Source organism: Ovis canadensis, chromosome 7 (assembly GCF_042477335.2).
Source record: "Ovis canadensis isolate MfBH-ARS-UI-01 breed Bighorn chromosome 7, ARS-UI_OviCan_v2, whole genome shotgun sequence".
In the NCBI taxonomy this organism is placed as follows: domain Eukaryota; kingdom Metazoa; phylum Chordata; class Mammalia; order Artiodactyla; family Bovidae; genus Ovis; species Ovis canadensis.
Genome location: NC_091251.1, coordinates 95,066,644 through 95,088,144, shown reverse-complemented (window position 1 = coordinate 95,088,144; position 21,501 = coordinate 95,066,644). Strand labels below are relative to the sequence as shown.

The following is a 21,501-nucleotide window of genomic DNA, read 5'->3' as shown; positions in this document are numbered from 1 at the left end:
GGTAACCATTCACTGGCCAGGGGCGCCGAGTCAGCCTTGACCCTGGCCGGTAGCTGATCGTCCACCTCTCCTGCCTGCGTGGCACCCGTGTCCCCTTCTCCGGCAACAGCACCTCGTTTTTCTTTGGAAGCCACCTCTCTCCCACAGCGTGTGGACTTGGCTTCCAGGCAGTAGTGTCGGGCTGGTCAGCAGGCTGTACGCTCTGCTCAAGGCGTTCGGGGGAGCCCCTGGTGAGGGCAAGCCAGGGGCAACCCCTGGTCGCTGGCACTCCTGGGAACAGTGCCCCCGCCCCAAGGGGCGGCCAGGCTGGGACGACTGAAGCCTGGGGCTGCTGGGCCATCTTCACAGCTCACCAGAAGAACTCGCCAACCCACAGCGGACCCAGAGAAGAAAGCCAAGCGAGGAGAGACTTTCCAGAGCATCAGCCAGGCCCCTGCAGCCAGCCAGCCCCTCCCTCAATGGCTTTTTTCCCCCTTAAGTCACTTTAACTTGAGCTTCTCTAACTTGCCACCCAGAGGCTTCCTCTTATTGTTGAGTTTTCAAAGGGCAAAGGTAAGAGGGCCTCAGGACATTGGTGATGCAAGGCACCTTAGAAGTTAGTCTTGAGAAGGCATCATGGTCAGGAAAGCCTTTGGTGGGGGGTGGGGTGGGGCAGGTGGACATCCCGCAATAAGCCCCAAACCAGCTGGTGGGGGTAGCGGGGACAACTCACCCTGCAGCTGCCATCCACACAGATGTCCCGTTTGCCAGGTTCACAGGGTGTCCCGTCTACAACGGCCTCCTTGTACTTGTAGTAGAAGCTCTCCCCCTTGGGGATGCAGTTCAGCTCACATTTATTGGGGGCTGCGGTAAGCAAGAGGGGGAAGTTGAGAGGCACACAGGGAGATGGTGTGTGCACCAGCACACCCTCGGTGGCTCAAAATCCCACCACCATCACAGGGGGAAAGGATCTTCTCTATGAAGTGGATACTCCTCAGGGAATCAAGTCGAGGAAAAATCCTAGAATTAGGAAAAAGCTAGACACTTGAAGAGGTCTATCTCAGCATTACTATTTATAATAGTCTGAGTATCAGCTACTCTTTAATTACTATCACTAGATTATTACACCTGGGGACTATGCTATTAAGAACTGTGATTATGAAGACCAATCAGTACCGTGGGGAGATGTTTATAATAGAATGCAAAGTGATACCATGTAACAATCACTAATACATAAACAGAGAAAGCAATGTGAAAGGAGCTAAAGAGAAACGCAAGCATCACTCCTATGAAAAAGGTGGGTTAAGGTACTTTTCTTGTTTCAGTTTTTATATTTATCTATTTGAATAGCCCAGGAGTGCTAACAGGATTGTAATCACCTCCACCACAAAGATGCCATCCCTCAGCAATCCTTTTTAAACTTTCCTCTGTTCTAATTTTTTTTGTAATATTTTGTCGTTGTTCAGTTGCTAAGTTGTGTCCAACTCTGCCATGCCACAGACTGCAACACTCCAGGCTTGAGACGCCATGGACTGCAACACTCCAGGCTTCCCAGTCCTTCACCATCTCCTGGAGTTTGCCCAAACTCATGTCCATTGGGTTGGTGATGCCATCCAACCATTTTGTCCTCTGTCGCCCCCTTCTCCTGCCCTCAATCTTTCCCAGCATCAGAGTCTTCCAATGAGTCGATTCTTAGCAAATTATCTTAAACATACCTTCACCTCAGGATCCAGGAGGAGCAATGAATGCAAGCTACCCCACTGGGGCCTCCACCTCTAGCCAAGACCCCTCCCCCAGCCCACAGCCCACACAAGACATAAGATGTTCACTGATTCGGAATCCAGAGTGCCAGAGAGTTTCCAGGAGTCATCTACAGTGAGCAGCGAAAACTCATCCTGGGAAGGATTAGCCTACAGCATATCTGACTCATCGAAAATGTTTTAATTACACCATGTTAGTGATTCTTGTTTTTGTTTTGTTTTTCTTGAACTGTATTGCTCTAAAAAATTAATGACCTACACCCTCCTCAAAGTTACCCAGAGCATGGCTTCCAGCCCCAGAGATTCTGAGTAAATGAGCTCTTGCCACACCAAGCCCCCAGGGCAGCCCAGCCTGCAGTTTGCCCAAACTTGGGCACAGGTCTGAACCCCACCCCACCCCAACCCCCTCAGCCCACCCCTGCACCCCACCCCAGGATTCCTGCCAGTGAGGAAGGCTTCAGGGAGCAGGCCAAACAAAAGAAGGCTCAAAACTGCACAGAACTGGCCAAGGCTTGGCCTGAAACATTGTATACCCAGGGGGAAAGGATGGAAAAACCTCAAAATGGTCACCACTGTTGTGCTCTGCTGGGAGTACTGGAGGTTTTTCTTTAAATGTATTTGAAAACGCGTCTAGAATATGATGAGGGCTTCCCAGGTGGCTCAGCAGTAAAGAATCCGCCTGCCATGCAGAAGACGCCAGAGATATCGGTTGGATCCCTGGGTCGGGAAGATCCCCTGGAATAGGAGGAAATGGCAGCCCGCTCGTGGGCAGAGCAGTCCATGGGGCCGCAAAGAATGGGACAGAACTGAACGATTGAGCACCATAATTTGGTAGTGAGAATTGCGAAATGCAGTCAATGTAGCAAAGAGATTCCCCAAAGAAGGAGCCCAGCGTAGGACAACGCAGGGTGGGGCAGCAGGGCGCCCGAAGGACGGTGCACTTACCCCCGTAGTAGGGCAACCACTTGTAGCGCCGCCCCTGGAACTCGCGGCTGTCAAACTCCGCGCACTGCTCCGCCCTGAAGTCGCGGGAGCCGTCAGGGCAGCTCTGTGGGGAGGAGGGGGCAAGGGAGGGGGCTTGTGGGCCCACCACTGGGGTCTGCCGTCCCGCTGGGCCCCGGGGAGGCCGGGCCCTGTTCCCCCAACACCTGCTGCAGCTTCGGGGAGGCGGGGTCAGTCCCGCCCCGGGAGGGGGCTTGGGGTAAGGAGGCGAAGGTATCATTTTAGGCGGCGGGGTGAGGAAGCGACTGCCATGCACCCACGTGCAGGGGTGGGGGGCTTCCCAAAGCCAGTATGTCAGCCGCGAGGGGGTCCGGGGAGCTGTCCGCCGGGGCTGTACCTTACCTCCGTGCGGCAAGACCGGTGGCTCCGGGTGGGGCCCACGCAGCTGGAGCCCCCATCTCTCCTGCAGGGCGAGAGCACTGGGAAGAGCCAAATCCCCACGAGCCGGCAACCGCCCCCTCCTGGGTCTCTCCCACAGCCCCCTCCACCCCCCCCCCCCCAGCTGCGGTGGAGCTACCGGATGGGCACTGCTGGGCCAGAGGGGTGGCAGGAGAGGAGGGGGCTCCCAAATCCCCTTAGGCAGGTATAATGAGCCCTGTGTTCAGACCTGGGAGAAGCGTGACCCAGAAGGCTAACTAACCTAGAGCTTGGCTAACTCGAGGCCACTCTACCTCTTAAAGCATATTCCCAGAGGACTCAAATTCTGTCCTTGGAGATGAATTAAGATGCAATATATACCCACTTGGTAAGGTTATTCTGCCATTTAAGAGGAGTAAATGTGGATAAGACACTTAGAATAGTATCTTCTCTCTGCCTCTTCAGGCAAAGTTTTCAGCATCATCGCCCCTTCTTTCACGCCCTATGGTACTCGTCAGAGTGCAGGGCACACAGCAGGAGCTTAATAAGTCACTTAGAGTGAGAAACATCTGTACTTGAAGAAGGGGCTGACGGCAGAGAAACCGCACACGTTAGGAATTTTTAAGGATTATTCGTTAATTCAAGACTCCATTACGCCTGCCGGCACTGCTGGAGAAGCTAGAGACTCAGGGGTGGATGAAGCAGGAATGGCACCAGCTCCCTGAAATAAGGCTGTCATTGCAATCAGAGTGTCAGGATGCGGAAATGACTCGATTTCAAGTTCTCCACTGATGCTGCTCCCAGAACAAATCTGTCGTGTAGTAGGTTTTGCCCTTGTGGCCCTGGCCCTGGCCCAGGACATCCAGCAGCTCCCCCGCGCCTGGTCTCTTTTAACAAGCTGGCCCATCCCCGCCTTCCTACCTCTGGGTGTAGCAGGGGCGCTCCCGGAAGCTGACGCCCCCTCCACACGTCCGGCTGCAGGGGCTCCAATTACCCCAGGAGCCCCAGGTGTCACTCTGCCGCCTCACCTGGGGAGCCTGGAGGAGGACACGCTCAGCAGTGGGAGTCAGCGCTTGGAGCGCCCACAGGAGTGCTCAGGGCTGCCCTGACACCCCCAGCCTTGGAGCATCGCCCTCCCCTGCAAGGAGCCTCAGATGGTGTCTCCTAGAGCAGAGCCTTCAGGACTGCAGCTCCCCCAGGCACCCCAACATCCTCATTTGTGGAATAAGCCAGCTTGCACCATAAGGAGCTGAGAGCCAACCCAGCCTTCCTATCCGTCAATGACGCCTCCACCAGCAGTCCCTATGTGCCCAGCACAGTGGGCAAGCCGCGGGCAGAGAGCTCTTCCCTGATCGTGTCTGACCGTGACATCCCCTGGCTGGGCAGTCTGGTCTGAGAACCAAGATGTCTACAAGCATGCCCTTGAATGGAACCCCTGGACCAGCAGAGCATGCCCTCCCAGGAGGGAGATCTAAAAGCGCAGGAGGAACGGCGTGTCATCAGGTAGGATGGGCTCCACGTGTGCGGGGAATGCCGCGCCCCCCTCCTCCCCGCCCCCCCCCAGCAGCGCCATGGTTTTGTAGCTCTGGCTTAGTAAGAACTTAATCTAATCATGTGCGTGTGCGTGTGCGTGTGCGTGTGTGTGTGTGTTAGGATGGGGTGGTGATTTCTTCCTGCCAAGCTGGGGCAGGGACCCCCAGGAGTCCCCCAGTATCCATCCTCCCTTTCTCCCATTAAGAGAACTCTTGACTCCTAGCTGGATAGCTGGCTGCCCTCCCACCCAAGTTCGTTTCCCAGGTTTCCCGCAGCCAGCCATAGCTATGTCACTAAATTCTTGTCAGTGAGATGTACATGAAAGATGCTGGGTGGCAGCCTTCCTAGTGGCTCAGCTAGTAAAGAATCTGCCCACAATGCGGGAGACCTGGGTTCAATCCCTGGGTTGGGAAGATCTCCTGGAGAAGGGAAAGGCTACTCACTCCAGTATTCTGGTCTGGAGAATTCCATGCATTGTATATACAGTCCATGGGGTCACAAAGAGTCGGACATGACTGAGTGAGATTTTCTTTCCTAGCAGTCTCCAGTACAGGCATATTGCAGAGATATTGTAGGCTTGGTTCCACCAAAATAGAGCAAATGTTGTGACAAAGCAGATCACACAGCTTTGGGAATTTCCCAGTACATGTGAAAGTTGTTTGTACTATACTAGAATCTATTAAGTGTGCGATAGCATTAAAAATAATATATGTACCTCAATTAAAAAGTACTTTATTGCTAAACAAATGCTAGCCATCATCCAAACTTTCAGCAAGTCGTCATCTTTTTGCAATGGTAGCATCAGAGATCATTAATCAAACACCATAACGAACAACATAATGATCGAAAAGTTTAAATATTTTGAGAATTTCAAAAATGTGACAAAGTGAGCAAATGCTATTGGAAAAATGACATTGATAGACTTTCTCCACACAGCATTACCACAAACCTTCAATTTGTAAAAAAAAAAAAAAAAGCACTAGCTGCAAAGCACAATAAAGCATAATAAAACAGAGTGCCTGTCATCTCCTTAAGAGATAACTTGCGTGTTCATTTGTCCTTTCTCTTAGTCCTCCTATACTCCTTCATGCTGGTTGGAAATCAGATGTGATGGCTGGAATTGGAGCAGCCTTTGAAACTATGTGGTAATTTAGGAACAGAAGTTTCGAACATTGAAGCAAAGGTACAAGAATCCTGGAGCACTTGGTGAGACAGAACATCCCCAGATTTCTGACCGTGCGTGTTTATGAGAGAGAGAGGAATCAGGCCTTTTTTTGTTGAAGGACTGTCATTTGGGACTCTAACAGGAAAATAATCCTAGTGGATACAGGTTCCCACCAGAAGGATCTGGTACCCTGCAGCTGACTTCAGAAGTCCACATGCTACACACATATTCTCTCATTTACTCCCCAGAACCACCTGACCATCCCGGTGCATGGAAAAGAGGCGCAGAGAGAGAGGGACCCACTAGGAACAAGTGCACACCACAGCAGGTTGGCTACTCCAGGCCTCTGCTCTTGTACCAGGTTCCCACCAACCTCTCCTGGGGAACCAAGGGGGACACTGGATGAGGCCTGAGGAGCTGGATGGGTGTTAGACTTGCTTTCTTGCTGGGAGGCAAAATGTGGATTGAAAGTATGTCCTGTTTGTTTGAAGGGGACTTTATTTTAGGGCATCACAACATAATAATCTCTAGAGGAAAAAATCCCTGCCATTTTCCCTAGAAAGAACTCAAGTTCTCATGCGGAAAAGCAAGCTGTTCCTCACATAGTGAGCCTCCCACCCCATCCCATGGTTTCAGGTGAGGATGGAGGTCTGTGCATGCGCAGATTACGCCCAGTGCTCTTCTAAGCGCCCTGGTGCCAAACATCTAGTTATCCTTGGTTTATAATGAACCCTGAATCAGAACAACTCACACATGTTTGCTGAACCACATACAAAACCAAGAATGAAGAGCCAACTAGATCAAAGTCTGAGCTTTCACTCTTCAAATCATTTATCCTTCACTTTTAAGCTGGCCAGATCTCCGAGCTTCTAAAAACCAGGATATAAAAGTGTTCCGTGAAATTTACTTGATCAGTTCCTATTTTAAAGGGGAAGGGATTGAGTGTTGGGGGTAGAGGGTGACTTTCCAGGGATGATAAGCACCTCCCCCAAGACTCATCACTGTGAAAAGCCAAAGTGTTGGTCGCTCAGTCCTGTCCGGCTCAGTGCGATCCCATAGACTGTAGCCCACCAGGCTCCCCTGTCCATGGGATTCTCCAGGCAAGAATACTGGAGTGGAAAGCCATTCCCTTCTCCAGGGGATCCAACCCAAGTCTTATGCATTGGAGGCAGATTCTTTACCATCTGAGCCAACAGGGAAGACTCATCACTACAATGTAAGACTTCTGGAAGCAGTCCATGAGAACTGCTGCTTTCTTATCCTGCTGGCCTCGTCCTGGCTACTAATTACTTCTGGCCAAGGCCTGTTTGGATGGCAGTCTCACTCCTGAAGCATGAGGCCTGAGCCTCCCCAATCCACCCTCCTTGCCACCGGGCTGAGCTTACTGGTGTGCGCAAGGCAACAAGGGGCGCCCTGCCACCCAGCCACCTTGTGCGGTCAGGATGGGGTGGGGCAGGCATCCTGGAGCCAGCCCTGTCCTGTAGTCTGACAAAGGGAAGCACGTTCAGCCAGGAGCAGCACAGACGCATCTCGTTTCTCTGTAATTACCCAAACCTCGAGCGGCATGATGGTGTGAAGCCAGAATGAGCTGGTCCGGTCCACCCTCACCTAGGCCTGTCCTCACCTGCCTCCTGCTGCCCTCCGCACCCCACCAACTCAGGGTCCTCCTCCAACCCCCACCTGGGCAACTCAGGAAGCCCCCTTTCCTGCCGCACTGTTCCCCTGGGATCACCTGCCCAACCTGCCGGGGTGGGAGTGGGAACAGAGCGGAAGCAAGGAGACTGGAAGACCCCTGTGAAGCCCCCCCTGACCAGCCCGGGCAGGGGGCAGTGAGAGGTGTGATGCGTTACCCCTCCTTAATCAGCCATTCGTTCTGCTCAAGCTGACCCCTGTCCGCACTGAGGATGATCCTGTGAAAGGTTGGGGAAGGTGGGGAGGGGGTCCCGCCACAGCTAGAATCAGCCTGGGTCATCGGGGCGGGGAGGGGTCCTGCCCCCAGTTACAACCAGTCTGGGCTATGGAGGGGGGGGGTGGGTCTCACCCCTAGCTACAACCAGCCTGGGCTATCGGGGGGGAGGGAGTCCCACCCCCAGTTATGACCAGGCTGGGCTATAGGGGAGTAGGTATTGCACTCAGCGAGAACCAGCCTGGGCCATAGGGCAGTCCCACCCCCAGGTAGAACCAGCCTGGGCCATGGAGGGATATTGCACTCAGCTAGAACCAGCCTGGGTCACATCCTCCCCCAGACAGTGGAGTGGGTAAGGGGAGGTCCCAGCCCCACTACCCAGGTGTTTCTAAGGAAGAAAGCGCCTAACAGGCCCCAGGTTACTTTGGATCCCTCATTTCACCTGCATGCAACCTGTGCGTGGGTGGCATTACTCTCCAGTTTAAAGGGATCTAAGATCTGATGATCTGCTTTGCGTCACACAGCTGCTAGGAGGTGGCTCTGAGTTTCACCCTGGTGTCCCGACACTGTCACCACGCCCCCCCCCCCCCAGCCGCCACCTGAGCTGGGACCTCAGTGCTGCCTGCGGCGAGGCCCTCAGGGTGTGGCACTGAAGAGGCAAGGGCCATGGGGTAGCAGAGGTGAGCTGGGGACGCCGGAAGGTGGTGGAGAGGACGTGAGGAACGGGGGTCTAGCCCACTCTCTGCTCTGACTGAGGCCCACGCTAAACCCGCTGCCCACTGCTGACTCCCATCCCTGCCTGCCCCCTGGCTGGAGGACTTCTCAGCTTTCACTCACATTTCCACAGAGACGGCATCACCCTGTCCCTCTCCCAAAGCAGTGAACAGTGTGGGTCCATTCTCAGGGGTCCTCCTGCGGGGCTCAGGAGGCAGGGCTGTGAGCCTCCCCCATGGAGCCCTCTTCCAGGGGTCGATGGAATCTGTGCCCTTCATCCCGTCAACGCGGCAGAAGCCCTGCAGGAGCAGCTCCAGGAACAAGCCCCGCTTGGCACACAGTCCCCTCCCCCAAGGTGGGGCCTGTGATCTAGAAGTTTCCCTGTACCTCCTTGGAACCCAAGTAGGTTCTCCAGGAAGCCTTGTCTCTCAGGCCCCTGGTAATGAAGCAGTTACTGTGATCACCGGTTGTCTTCCTATATCCACTCTCTGAATTTTCACTAATACAGTAGCCAGTAACCACATGAGGCTGTTTAAGTTCATGTTCATTAAAATCAAATAAGGGCTTCCCTGGTGGTCCAGTAGTTAAGGATCTGCCTGCACAATCCAGGGGACACTGTCTCGATCCCAGGTCTGGGAAGATTCCACGTGCCGCAGCTGAGCCTGAGTGCCACAGCTACCGAAGCCTGTGCGCCCTGGAGCCTGCGCTCAGCAAGGAGAGAAGCCGCCGCAATGAGAAGCTCGTGCATGGCAAGTGGAGAGTAGCATGCACGTAGCAACAAAGACTCAGCCCAGCTAAAAATAATTTTAAAAATCAAGTAAGATTCAGTTCCTCAGTTGCACTGACCACATGTCATGTGCTCAGTAACCACATGAACCCAGTGGCTATCTTATTGGACAGCACAGATGCAGAGCATTTCCATCATCTCAGAAGGTTCTATTGGACAGCCCTGCTCTAGATGCTAGCCCCAGGGGCCGTGGAGAATGGGCCTGGCAGCCCAAACCTCTAGGTCCAAATAGCCCCCATTGAGAGGCAGAGAAGTTTGGTCAATAGGCAGGTGGCAGACGTCTGGTAGGATGGCCATTTGGCCCTGCTCCTTGGCTGGTGCCAGCAAGGACCCCTCTTCCTTCCACCGTGATAGACCACCCCTCCGGACCTCCCCAGCATTAGCAGCGCGCCCAGAACATTCTGAAGGAGGGGTGGGGCTGCTGGGAAATTGCCAAATCTGCGAACTGTGCCCCAAAGCCAGACGGGAAGTTCTGGGCACCAGAGGTTGCAAGGTCCTACCCGTCTTTGAAGGCGCTCAGGCTGAGGGTTCGCCTCTTCCCGCCCCACCATCCAGACAGTGGCCTTCTCTTGGGGATGGCGCCGCGGCCACTGGCTCCAGCCGTCGGGGGCTCCGACCCGCGCCGACCCTGGGCGGGGGTGGGGGGGAAGGAAGGGTCGCACTCACCGAGGACCCGGGCGCGGGGGCCAGCAGCAGGGGTAGCAGCAGCAGCAGCCGCATCTCCGCCGGGCCTGCAGGAGAGGCGGGGATTGGAGCGGGCGGGGCGGGGCGGGGACGAGCCGCCGCCCCACCCACCCGAGCCCCGCGCTCCCCGCCAGCTCCCGGGCCAGCAGGGATGTGGCGGCCCATCCCTCCCCCGCACGTGCCCACAGGTGACCCGGACACCCGCAGACGGCGGAGGGGATGCCCGGAGGCTCTTATACAGTGAGGGAGGGCAGGCCCGTGTACAACTGGCTTCTAAAAGTTCAAGAGTAACTTCTTTCAGGGTTTCAGAGGGAAGAAAGATTAAAAACACTGAGAGTTCAGATTCAAAGCAATCAGACTCACTGTTTTCATTCACCAAGAGATCCTTATTTAAAATCCATTGCATCACTTGTTTTAAAACTCGTAAATAAAGACGTTTTTTTAAAAGTCTCTGCAGGTACTTTAAAAACTTGAATGCTTTGAAAATGTTGATTGTATCTTACTTTAAACCCAAGGCAGCATTTCTCTCCTCCGGAGAAGCTCCACAAGCAGCCTCCCTGAGCCGGTGCCTGGGTGTGTGGGTGTGTGCATGTGCGCAGTGTCCTGTTTGTGTGTACAAAATGCCTGTGCGGTTTGGCGTGTGCGAATGCAGTATGCAGAGAGAGTGCAGTCTGGTGCGTGTGCGCAGTACGTGTGCAAGTGTGTACATGTCACCGTGCTGGAGAATGACATACACAGTGCCCCTTTCAGTAGCGAACATTAAGCAAGTACTGACTTGTATGCTTAAATTTTAAAATCTGTAACTCCACCATGGTTCTCTTTAATTTTTCCTAAGCATAAAATGACTTCAGTTTACAAGAATAAAATAGAGCGTACTAAGCCAAGTTCAGCCAAATATAAACTGGCACATCTATGCTGCGTTAATTTAGTACTAAGAGTGATTCACGTAGGCATCATTTTCACTGCAAACCAGGGGTTCCCGGGGCTGGCGGGGTGAGGGGTGGCGGCCCGGCCTGGGCTCTGCGACTCCTCGTGGAAAAGCCGCGCTCACGAGGGGAAGCCGGGGTGCCTGGGGAGCCTCGTGCTAGGGCTAACGACGGAGATGCTGCTTCTCTAAAGCAGAGGCTGCCTTCGCGGGGCGGGGACGAACGCAGCTAAAGGAGAGACAGCAGGGAGGACAGGAGAAAAGAACTTAGAGTTGCTACTGGGAGCGGCGGACGCGCGCCGGACGCCCAGGGTTCCCACGCGCCCTTTCCGGTCCCCACGGGAGGATGTCCCCTGCGCCAGCCCCGCGGGGGAACGGGCCCGCTGCAGCCCCCGAGGCGGAGAGGGGCGGCTTCCGACGTGAGGAGCCGGGCCGGCACCCGGCTCGGGCGCTCCAGGGCCACAGCCTAGGCAGCACCAAGGAAGAGGGGCGCGCGGTCTCCAGGACGCCGTGCTCCGGAACGGCAACCGAAGGAGGGAAGGGCAGAGGAGGCGGGAGTGTTGGCGTGGGCCGCCCGGGGCTGCGCCTGTTTCAGCCCGGCCCTCTGCCCTCTGAGGCCCCGAGGTTTCCTTTTCGCTTGCGACCTCCCCCATCCCGGCCCGAGGTCCCGAGGTGCGGAGCGGGGACCCAGCGAAGAGCGGGAGGCAAGTCTCCTGCCAGGACCCCCACTTCCTCCGACACTGCTCTCCCCGGGAGCCGGGGCGGGCAAATTCCTGCTGCAGCCCAGGGGTGAGCCGCCCCGGCCCCTCGGGTCCTGTTCCTCCGCCTCCTACATGTCTCCAGGAGCCTCGGCGCGAAGGGCCCGCGGGACCGCTCCGTCGGTGCCCGCCCCGCCCAGTCTGGGAGGTCTGCCCGGTAGCCTGGAACGCCGGCGGAGGCTGGGCTTCCTCCCCGCCCATCTCCCCCTCATCCAGCTCAGCTGTCATCCATACCCGGTGACCTGCGATGCCCAGGGCCTCTGTCCTTTTGGGTCTGTGCCAAGGCTTGGTTTGCCCTTCATATTTGCTGCTGGCACCAGTCCCATTTCCTCCGCACCCAAGTCTTCCGGTCTGTGCCATCCTTCCTCCGCACCCACCTTAAACAACACAGCCCTCTGTGCAGCCGCCTACTTGTCTTCTACCCCTGAATTCTATGCTTCCGCTCGACTCAGTTTCTCCACACACAAGCTGCTGCTTCCTACCTCTCAGCCACCACTTCCCACTGCCTACAATGCCAAACCCCCTCTGACCCGGCAAACTCCTACTCATCCCTCAAGATCCGCCCAACATTATCCTCTCTAGAAGCTTCCCCACACCACCTCAGGCAGCTGGTGGCCCCCTGCTTCCTCAAGCTCCACCTCTGTCTGCTGCAGTTCTCTGGTGCAACACCCTGCGGGCTCGGAGTCTCCCTAAGTCAGCTCTGAGGTCCCTGAGGTAGAGCGTGCTTGCATCCCTGTCACCTGCGTTCACAGCACCAGTTGGGATCAAGGTAGGAGCTAATTTTCCTTCCTGGTTGTCTTTCTTAACCAAGGCACTCTGTCTTGTCTGCCATCTCTGTCTCGGAAAGTGGAAATCACCTATCCTCAGAAAACTAGCCCTGATCCTGGGACACGTTGGAGGTGGGCGATCAAGAGGTTGGCTCCTTTTCCCTCATCCTCCTCTGCCTGCAGCCCCTTTCCTAGCCCAGCTGTTGGTCATTTCCCTCCCTGGCCTCCTGAAGAGCAGGGAAAATTCACCAGTGGGGAGCTTACCCCCTCTTCAGACCTGCAGCTCCAGCAACTCATCTCCCTGTACCATCACGGATGCTCAGACAAAATGCTTTTAAAACACAAGCATGTTAAATTTGGCCCATTACTTACCTATCCCTGAAGAAAGGAGACGCAGCAGCTGTGCAGCTGGGCCCCCCTGGGGACTTGTGTGAATTCTTACACAAAGCTTGGTAGAGAAAAGGAAGTGGGAGTACCCCAAACCTCTCTAGAAAAGGAAAAGTCGTTTCTCCCATTCAAAAAGCCCCACTCCCTGCCTGCCTCAGCCAGGAATTTTCTGAGCTTGGTCAAAGGTCCCTGTCAAGTGGGAGGCAGCTGCTTCTCTTCCTGTGGGGGGTGGGCAGTCAAAGCACCTTTCTGATCTGTTTCTGGTTTTCCTCTCTGATCCCTTCTTCTCAGACGCCCAGGTTTCTTACCCCACACCTCAACTGCAAAGGAGACCCAGAGGCTGGGGAGGTAGGTCCCTGGACCCACCAGCCGTGGTCTGGCTGTTCCTGGTTCGGGCAAGCACTTGCCTTTAAGCCTCACATTCTACCACCTCAGAGGGACTTGGTGACCACGGGGCCCAGCACACACAGTCCTTGTTCAATAAAAAGAACAGTGTGCACAAAAACATGGTGGTTTAGAAAGAAGATTCCAGAAAAAAAAAGTGTAAGGCCTCTCCCATAGTAAACCCCCCCTCTGCCCTGGTCCTGTGTCACCCCCTGGGTTGCAGCCTGGGGTGGCAGAAGGTCTGCCTCTCACTGTGTGTGAACTCAGGCAAGTCGTGTCACCTCCTTAAGTCTCAATTGCTCACTTGAGCCTCACTTGGAGGGTGGCGGAGAAGGGAAGTAACTGGCTTCTATAAAGCCGCTACTAGGTGCTCAATAAGAGTGGGTTCATTCTGTCCCCTGTTCCCTCCACCTCTATCCTGGATTCCCTACATCTTGGTCATCCTTGTAGATTGCAGATTCAGGGACACAACCAAGTAATGAATGGCCAGACCTCTCTGTGAGGCTGGGTTGGGATCACAAGCAGGAGAGGAAGGAGATGGCAAAACCCCAAGAGCTCCCAGGATGCACCTCCCCCGGGAAGCTTCCTTCCACCCACCTGCACGCCCATGATGCAGGGTTCGCCTTAGCACTGTGAACTATTGCAGTGACATATTTGTCTCTCCTCCTCCCTCTAAGCTGTGAACTTTGCAAGGACAGGGGTCTGTGTTTTTCATCTTTGAACCCTGCACCAGGGCTCCTTCGTGCTCCTCCAGAGAGTGGTGCAGGAAACACGGTTGACTGACGACCCCCTGCTGCCATACCTCAGGTCTACACCACTCTCTGAAGGCTCTCTCTGCCCTGATCCCTTCTGTTTATCTTTGCTGCATTTTCCCCTAGTAGATCTCTTGTGCATCTAACCTGACCTGACACACAGGGCTCTTGGTTACAAACCACAGAAAAGGACATAGCTAACTGAGAAAAGTTCTTCAGAGGAAAGACACTGGGAGCTCATAGACTTGACAAGAAGCTGGAGAATCAGGACAGAAATGGGCTGGAATCACAGAAGTGGTCACAGATCATGGCCCAGGACCAGTGCTGGTTAGGACATCCCGCTGGACACTTGACTGCTGCTACCACCACTTTTAGGCAACACAGACCCCCGTTGCCCCAAGAAAAAGCCCCAAATGGTCCTTGCAGACTCTAGCCCCAACAGAAGCATGCTGGCAACCTGACCTCCAGGACCTGGAAAATAAGACTTGGCAGGTCCCCCAGCCGGAGGACAAATGTGGCACCAGCACTCGGTTAGCCTGAACTTGACCCCATCCAGGCCAGAATACTGGAGTGAGCAGCCTTTCCCTTCTCCAGGGGATCTTCCCAACCCAGGGATCAAACCCAAGTCTCCCGCATCGCGGGAGGATTCTTTACCAGCTGAGCCACAAGGGAAGCCCTACCTTCTAGTAGGGTGCTGCCTTCTACCCTTGTGTGTTACCTTAGAATAAAACAACTCTTACAACCTGAATATTCAAATATTTCCACTATAAAAGTCACAACCAGACTTCCCTGGTGGTCCAGTGGTTAAAAATCTGACTGCCAATGCAAGAAACATGGGTTTGATCCTTGGTCCAGGAAGATCCCAGATGCCACAGGGCAACTAAGCCTGTGCACCACAACTCCTAAAGCCTGAGCCCTCTAGAGCCTGCAAGCCACAATGAGAGAAGCCGCCACAATGAGAAGCCTGTGTACCGCAATTAGAGCAGCCCCTACTCACCACGGCTGGAGAAAGCCCACACTCAGCAATGAAGACCCATCACAGCCAAACAAAACGCAGCCTATGCTACAGCCCACCCAGAATCCAAAAGGAGAAAAGAACACTTCACATTTGAGGACTTTTCTGTCTCTACTCCCCACCCTCCAACACATGTATCCATTTCCCTTGCTAGAGTCATTCAAAGTTGGGGGTTGGGAAGGAGAATGTTCCAGCCCTCAAGTGCCAGTCTGCACCCACTCCACCCCCCAACCCCACCCCACCCTGGTCCGTGGGAGTGAGACGTGAGATGGGCAATGCTTACTGTGGCTGATGGGGCTGTCATACACCGCCTGAGCTTGGAAGGGAGTTGTATCCTCAGAGCAGGGACAGAATTACTGGTTCCCGGACCCTTCCACTGACACAAGGGCCATCCAGAGACAAAAAACTGAATTCCTGGGATGTCCTTCCGTGCCCTGGGGCCTGAATCCAGGTCCTAGGACAGGGACCTGGAGGGAGGTTGAGGCCTTGTGAAGACCCTGGTGTATGGGCAGGATACTGCCCGGGGTGGAAGAGCCCCGAGAGCAACAAAAAGGAGGAAGAAAAGTTTTCCAGAAAATTTGTCCTGATTGGCTCCCACACAGCCACTCCGTTCTCAAGATCTCATCCTCTTCCTTCCACATGGACACACACACACACACACACACTGCAAGAATCTGGGCTACAGTCTCCTCCAGAGAAGCCACTTGCCTGAACTCCCGAAGTGCAGGGAGCTGGTGTGAGGAGACCACCTCGCCCACCGTCTGCTTCCTGAGGGCGAGGGGCTCTGTCCCAGGCCCCTAAAAAGCCAATGTGGGCTGCAGTGTGGGCCAGCCCCCAGGGCACATGCCTGGAGGGTCCCTCCAGCCTCTTATGGGTGGCCCGGCCTCTGGAGCACAGCTGCTGTCTCGTGGCTGAGCAGCGTGGCCTCGGTGCCTCAGTCATTGCAGAGAGTGGGCGAGGGGTATCATTCTCTGGGTGTGGTACTGATGTGGGCTGGGCCTTCCCCGCTCTGTGCCTGCTGTCCCTGTGGGCTGCCAGGGAGGGGTCCTGGATTGGGACCCCCAGAGGCCAGCAGCTAAGACTCCTGAAATCCTCTCCCCTTGGTCACGCTCCACTTCTCTCCCAGGGCACTTCTCACCTCCTCTGCTGCTTCAGCTGCTGTATCTGGATGATTCTCACCCGGAAACTGAGTGATGTCTGTGCCTTGTGCCAAAGTCAGAGAAGCAGCACGCTGCAATTCAGAAACAGCCTTTCCAACACTTAACTTATCGAGGGGAAAGTAATAACTTTTATCTTCTTGCTGTGCTTCTCTAACCAGTACATTTCAGACCCGTTACCCTGGACTCCTCTTTCAGAGTATAATGCTATTTAAAGAGAAGGGGTGGTGTGGTTACTTCTGTATTAAAATAGGCACACAGACATACAACGTGGATTAAGCTTGAGAATATGATGCTACGTGAAATAAGCCAGAAACAAAAAGATAAACATCGTGTGATTCCACTTCTATGAGTTACCTAGAGAAGGCAACTTCCCAGGTGGCGCTAGTGGTAAATAAGCAGCCTGCCAATGCAGGAGACTTAAGAGACACGGGTTCCATCCCTGAGTTGGGAAGATTTACCTGGAGGAGGGCATGACGACCCACTCCAGTATTCTTGCCTGGAGTATCCAATGGACAGAGGAGCTTGGTGGGCTACAGTCCATGGGGGTTGCAGAGAGTCAGACCCAACTGAAGCAACTGAGCATGCACACAGAGAAGGTGACTCATGGGGACAGGAAGTGGAATCCTGGTCACCAGAGGGTGGGGTCAGGAGTAGGGGAGGAATAGGGAGTTAGTGTTAACAGATACAGTTTCTGTTTAGCAAGATGAAGAGTCCTGGAGATGGATGGTGGTGGTAACGGTTGCACAACATTTTGAATGTAAATACCACTGAACTATACATTAACGAATGATGAAGGGACTTGCAGGGGGCTTGGGTTCAACTCCTGGGCAGAGAACTAGATCCCACAGACTGCAACGAAGAGTTCGACTGCCGCAACTAACACCCAGCACAGCCAAACAAATATTTTTTTAAGAAAAGATGAAAGGAGTTCCCTGGTTGCCTAGTGGTTAGAGGATTCTGGGCTTTCATTGCTGTGGGCCGGGTTCAACCTCTGGTTAGGGAACTGAGATCCTATAAGCCATGCAGCTCGGCCAAAAAAAAAAAATTAAGATGGTAAATTTTATGTCATGGGTGTTTTACCAGAATAAAACAACAAAATGCATTGTGAAATAAAACTAACACTTCGATTTTCTTAAAACTCTGGAGACATTGCTGCCTGTGGCTGCCACTCTGGACTGTGCCCTAGACCTGCAGGGCCCTCATGATCCTCTGTTGCTTGAGCAACTTCAGTTAGAAAATTCGAGAAAACTTGCCTGCATTTTACAGGAGAGAAACCAGAGGCGCAGAGCGATGCTCCAAGTTACAGTGCCCTCGTTCTGGAGGTGAGAAGCACAGGCCTTGGCACCAGACCTGCCAGGGGAGGGGCAGCCTCTCCCACTTTCTGGCCGTGTGTCTGTGACCGTTACTCATCTTCTCAACGTTTCCATTCTCTCACCGGTGAGATGAGGAGGCCCGAGACAATGCTTGTGATGGGCCCTGCGGAGGGTGTGGGCACGTCAATAGTAAATGCTCCATGGACATTGGTTTTAGGGGCAAGTAGATGATAACCCTACTCACCGGTGAGATGAGGAGGCCGGAGACAATGCTTGTGACGGGCCCTGCGGAGGGTGTGGGCACGTCAATAGTAAATGCTCCATGGACACTGGTTTCAGGGGCAAGTGTGTTTCTCTGGGGCTTTTTTTGTGTTAAATGAGGGGTAAGAAGAAGTATCAAGAAGCACACTGTGCTCTATTCCTCCTGCGTTCAATGTGGCGACACTGACCGGGGACAAACCCATACGTTTCTCAAGATGTCACAAAAGTGCCCTGGGAGAGGAATCCTGTTTGGATTCAACCCCGACCACCTATTTGTAAATACTGAGTCTTTTAAGCGGATAAGGCCAACTGACCTCAGGCTTCAGAATCTCCAGCACAGCCTTATAAGCAAGGGCAAAAGTGGTTCATGTTTGTTCTTACTTAAAACACATTCCCACACATGTGCCTTGTTTATGTATCATTCTGCATGGAATTTCCCTCCTGTGGACCCCTAATCCACCCACTACTTCACTTATTCAGCAAACATTTATTGAGTCATTTCTAGGAGCCCCAGATGGGTGGGTGAACGCATGCACTCAGCTCCCTCTTACCAACTCGGCCAGCTCGTCCCCTTCCCTGGGGCGTGGAAGAGTTCGAGCTGCTGGAAGGCACACCTCTGTGGTCCAAGTGAAGGTGCCCACATTGGTTTGCTCAGAGGCATCAGGGGTGCAAGAGACAGTTTCCTCTGCTGGCTTCCCTGTCCCAGAGCCAGTCTGCAGACAAAGGCTGTCTGCTCTCAGAATAACAAAGAGGGTGTCAGGGAGACTGGGGCGGGCCACAGGAACGTCAGCCCTCAGGGAGATGGAAGGAAGAAGCAGGTCCTGGCCCCTCACCAGCCAGAGACAGAATCCTGGAGCAACACAGTCTGGGAGCAAGGGGCTTGTCCTGTGAGAAACTGGCTGGGCAGAGGCACAGGGAGGGGCTGCGGGAAACAGCTGGCTTGGCTGAGATCCCAGTGGGGAGACGAGGCCAGACTTGTCTCCAGTCCTGGGGGGCAGGGGCTGGGGCCCTCTGAGGGGGTGGCCAGGCCTCTCCTGCCAGAAGGCTGGAGAGCAGCCAGGAAGATAGGCAGCGTCTTCCAAACACCCAGGGGCCGATGGGGAGGGGGTCCAGATGGCTGCTGGCCACTCCACTCGGCTGCCAGCTTGGCAGAGCCAGCTCCTAGGCCTGGCCCCTGGTAAGCTCCAACTGCAACAGGGCCACTCTGGGCCAGATCACCTGCCTCCCTTCACAGAAACATTCGCCAGTGCATTTGACTTGAAAACAAAAATCAATTTATGCAGAAATTAACAAATGCTTGGTTTACCTTGGTGAATCATTTCTTTTCATGACAAAAGTTGCATAATCGCTTGTAAGAAGCCAATGACTTTATTATTTACTGGTTTAAGTCATGACTCTATTGCACAAGCAAGGAAAGGGGGAATTCTAATCCTTGTTCGTTGGAAAGAATTCTCCAAAGAATGATGGGACAGTGAGAGGAACTGGGTCCCTGTCGCTCCTGAGGGTGGGCCGCTTTGGGCTCACTGCCATGTATCCATCACACACCAAAGGGGTGTCCTGGCTTAGAGGGCAGGATCGTACATCACCAGAGTGAAAGGGGTGAGGCCACCGATAGCACATTAACCCCTAGGACGGCTGGCTGCACCATGAAAGTGAGAAGTGAAAATGCAGTCACTCAGTCATGTCCGACTTTTTAATCCCATGGACTGAAGCCCCTCAGGCTCCTCTGTCCACGGAATTTTCCAAGGCAAGAATACTAGAGTGGGTAGCCAGTCCCCTCGCCAAGGGGATCTTCCCAACCCAGGGATCGAACCCAGGTCTCTTGCATTGTGGGCAGATTCTTTACTTTCTGAGCCACCAGAGGTTCCCACCAAAGCTGAAGGCCTTAATAAACTGCCATGGAACCCAGCTCCAAATACCAGGGAAGTAACCCAAGAAGGCAGAGTAGCCACATTAACAAAAGTGAAGCCTAGCCCAGCTCTCCCAGTCCTGCCTTAGAGAGAGCACAGACATGGAGGAAATCAGTGTGAAAGCCGACACCCTCCAGGAGTCTTCAGACCTTGCCCTCAGACCCCCATGCAGGTTACCCAGGATAAAAATGACCTTTCTCTCCCACTGGAATGTTACTCAAGCCTGATGACCTTTTCAAACTGGATGACCTTCTTGCTGGACTATTCCAGAGAGGACCCCGGAACTGGGAGGGAAAAGGGCAGGGAGGCTGGGTTAAGGGGTCTCAGAAACAAGACTTCCCAAGGAGATAGCACGATGGCAGAAGGTGGCATGGAGGTAATTTTCAACATCTCAGAAAATCTGAAGGAATCACACATTCACATCTATCCGGCTCAAGCAAGTTAAAACTCGGTCATCTCATTAAATATTTACGGTATTTTATGGCAGATGTACGTAGATCCAGTGAGTAGACAGAAAAACAAATTATTTCCTAATGAGTTATTCAGTTCTCGGTGGACAAAATTTCTGATAATCTTTAAGCAAAAGATAAAAGCTCAAAAAACTCATGTCCATCGAGTCGGTGATGCCATCCAGCCATCTCATCCTCTGTCGTCTCCTTCTCCTCCTCCCCCAATCCCTCCCAGCATCATGGTCTTTTCCAATGAGTCAGCTCTTCGCATGAGGTGGCCAAAGTATTGGAGTTTCCGCTTTAGTATTGGAGTTTCATCAGTCCTTCCAATGAACACCCAATGAACACCCAGGACTGATCTCCTTTAGGATGGACAGGTTGGATCTCCTCGGGTATAGTATAAATACATTTATCTAGCTGCTAGTGTTGTTTCCACTTTTAATCATCCCTGTATGTGTATCTTGGAATTCAGTGGCTCCTGACTGGCTCTGCTACACAAGAAAGTAATCAGAATTTTATCCTCAGTTCATCTTGTGGCATTCTATGGTAAAAGGGTAACAAAATCCTTTCCTTTTGGAAAAGGAATTGACCTTGGGTTACCACAAAATGAAAACAGTTTTAGAAGGCGGGGAGGTGGAAAGACAAACTGAGGCAGTGAGAGTACTTCACTTTCTCGCCTCAGAATTAAAGCCTCCTACAAACCTGGTTTCTGAGGCTCTTCTGTCTCCCGCCTTTGGAGGGCACAGCATAGCAGGCACGGAAGGGCCAGCCCACGTTAAGAGAATCAGTTTCTGTTAAGAACAAGAGGCTCTGTTGTTGAAAGCTCCCTGTGGTAGGTCAGTCATCATCCTCCTTGTTTCCACAAGTCATTTAATGAAGGAGATATAGTTTAAGTAAATACGGAAACAGATTTAGTTAGCAAACAGGGTTTTCCTCTGGGAAACCAACACCTGAATTCAAAATCCCATTATCCTCGGGTGTCTCCCACGTTCTTCCTGATTTTGTTTTTCGTGTATGCTCTGTCTTCTTGCCAATTCGGATTCTTCCCAAACTCGGTTCAAATGTCATGTTGCTAGAGAAAACTCTGCTCTTAACCCGTCTTTCGTGGATCCTTCCTTTACCCTGCATTCCCATTCAGACCACGTAGTAAATATTGTGCTTGCTTGTACTCAAGCATGCTACCATTTCACTTTTAACCAGATCCTAAGTACTGGTGGGCAGGGTCTCCCCCGACTTCCGCACACAGAATTCCCAGGGAGAAGGGTTGGGCCACAAAAAGCTGTGGTACCTACCTAGTGATGCAGGAAATCCAGCCTCATTACTCCTGCTTCTTAATCTGCTTGAGTCTTTCTTCCTTTTCAGCAAGAGCACCACTGTCAGGGGCCCTAAGAATCAGATACCTCTCAGCTGATGAGGACAAATCATGACGCTTCTCTGGCAGGCTCTAGTGACACTGCCTACAAGATTCAGAAAACCAAGTGATGCTTGATTCCCACAGGAGGGGAAGAACACCTTCTTTGCTCTTTGATGCCC

The 21,501-nt window shown here is 53.4% G+C and overlaps 1 protein-coding gene across 3 annotated transcripts in view; it reads right to left on the bottom strand.

The window, feature by feature from the left end:
* The window catches only part of PAPLN (papilin, proteoglycan like sulfated glycoprotein), a 36,979-nt gene extending 24,099 nt beyond the window's left edge, over window positions 1-12,880 (bottom strand). For 2 of the 3 annotated variants that reach the window (XM_069596952.1, XM_069596953.1), the window contains exons 1-6: window positions 12,710-12,875; window positions 9,870-9,934; window positions 4,020-4,135; window positions 3,084-3,144; window positions 2,685-2,787; window positions 713-843 (exon numbers count right to left, since the gene is read on the bottom strand). In XM_069596952.1, the coding sequence (XP_069453053.1) occupies window positions 713-843; window positions 2,685-2,787; window positions 3,084-3,144; window positions 4,020-4,135; window positions 9,870-9,923 (465 nt within the window). In that variant the 5' untranslated portion in view covers window positions 9,924-9,934; window positions 12,710-12,875. Of the gene's footprint in view, window positions 1-712; window positions 844-2,684; window positions 2,788-3,083; window positions 3,145-4,019; window positions 4,136-9,869; window positions 9,935-12,709 lie in introns of all 3 variants that reach the window. The other variant, XM_069596954.1, reaches the window with a different exon arrangement.
* Between the last annotated feature and the right edge of the window lie 8,621 nt (window positions 12,881-21,501).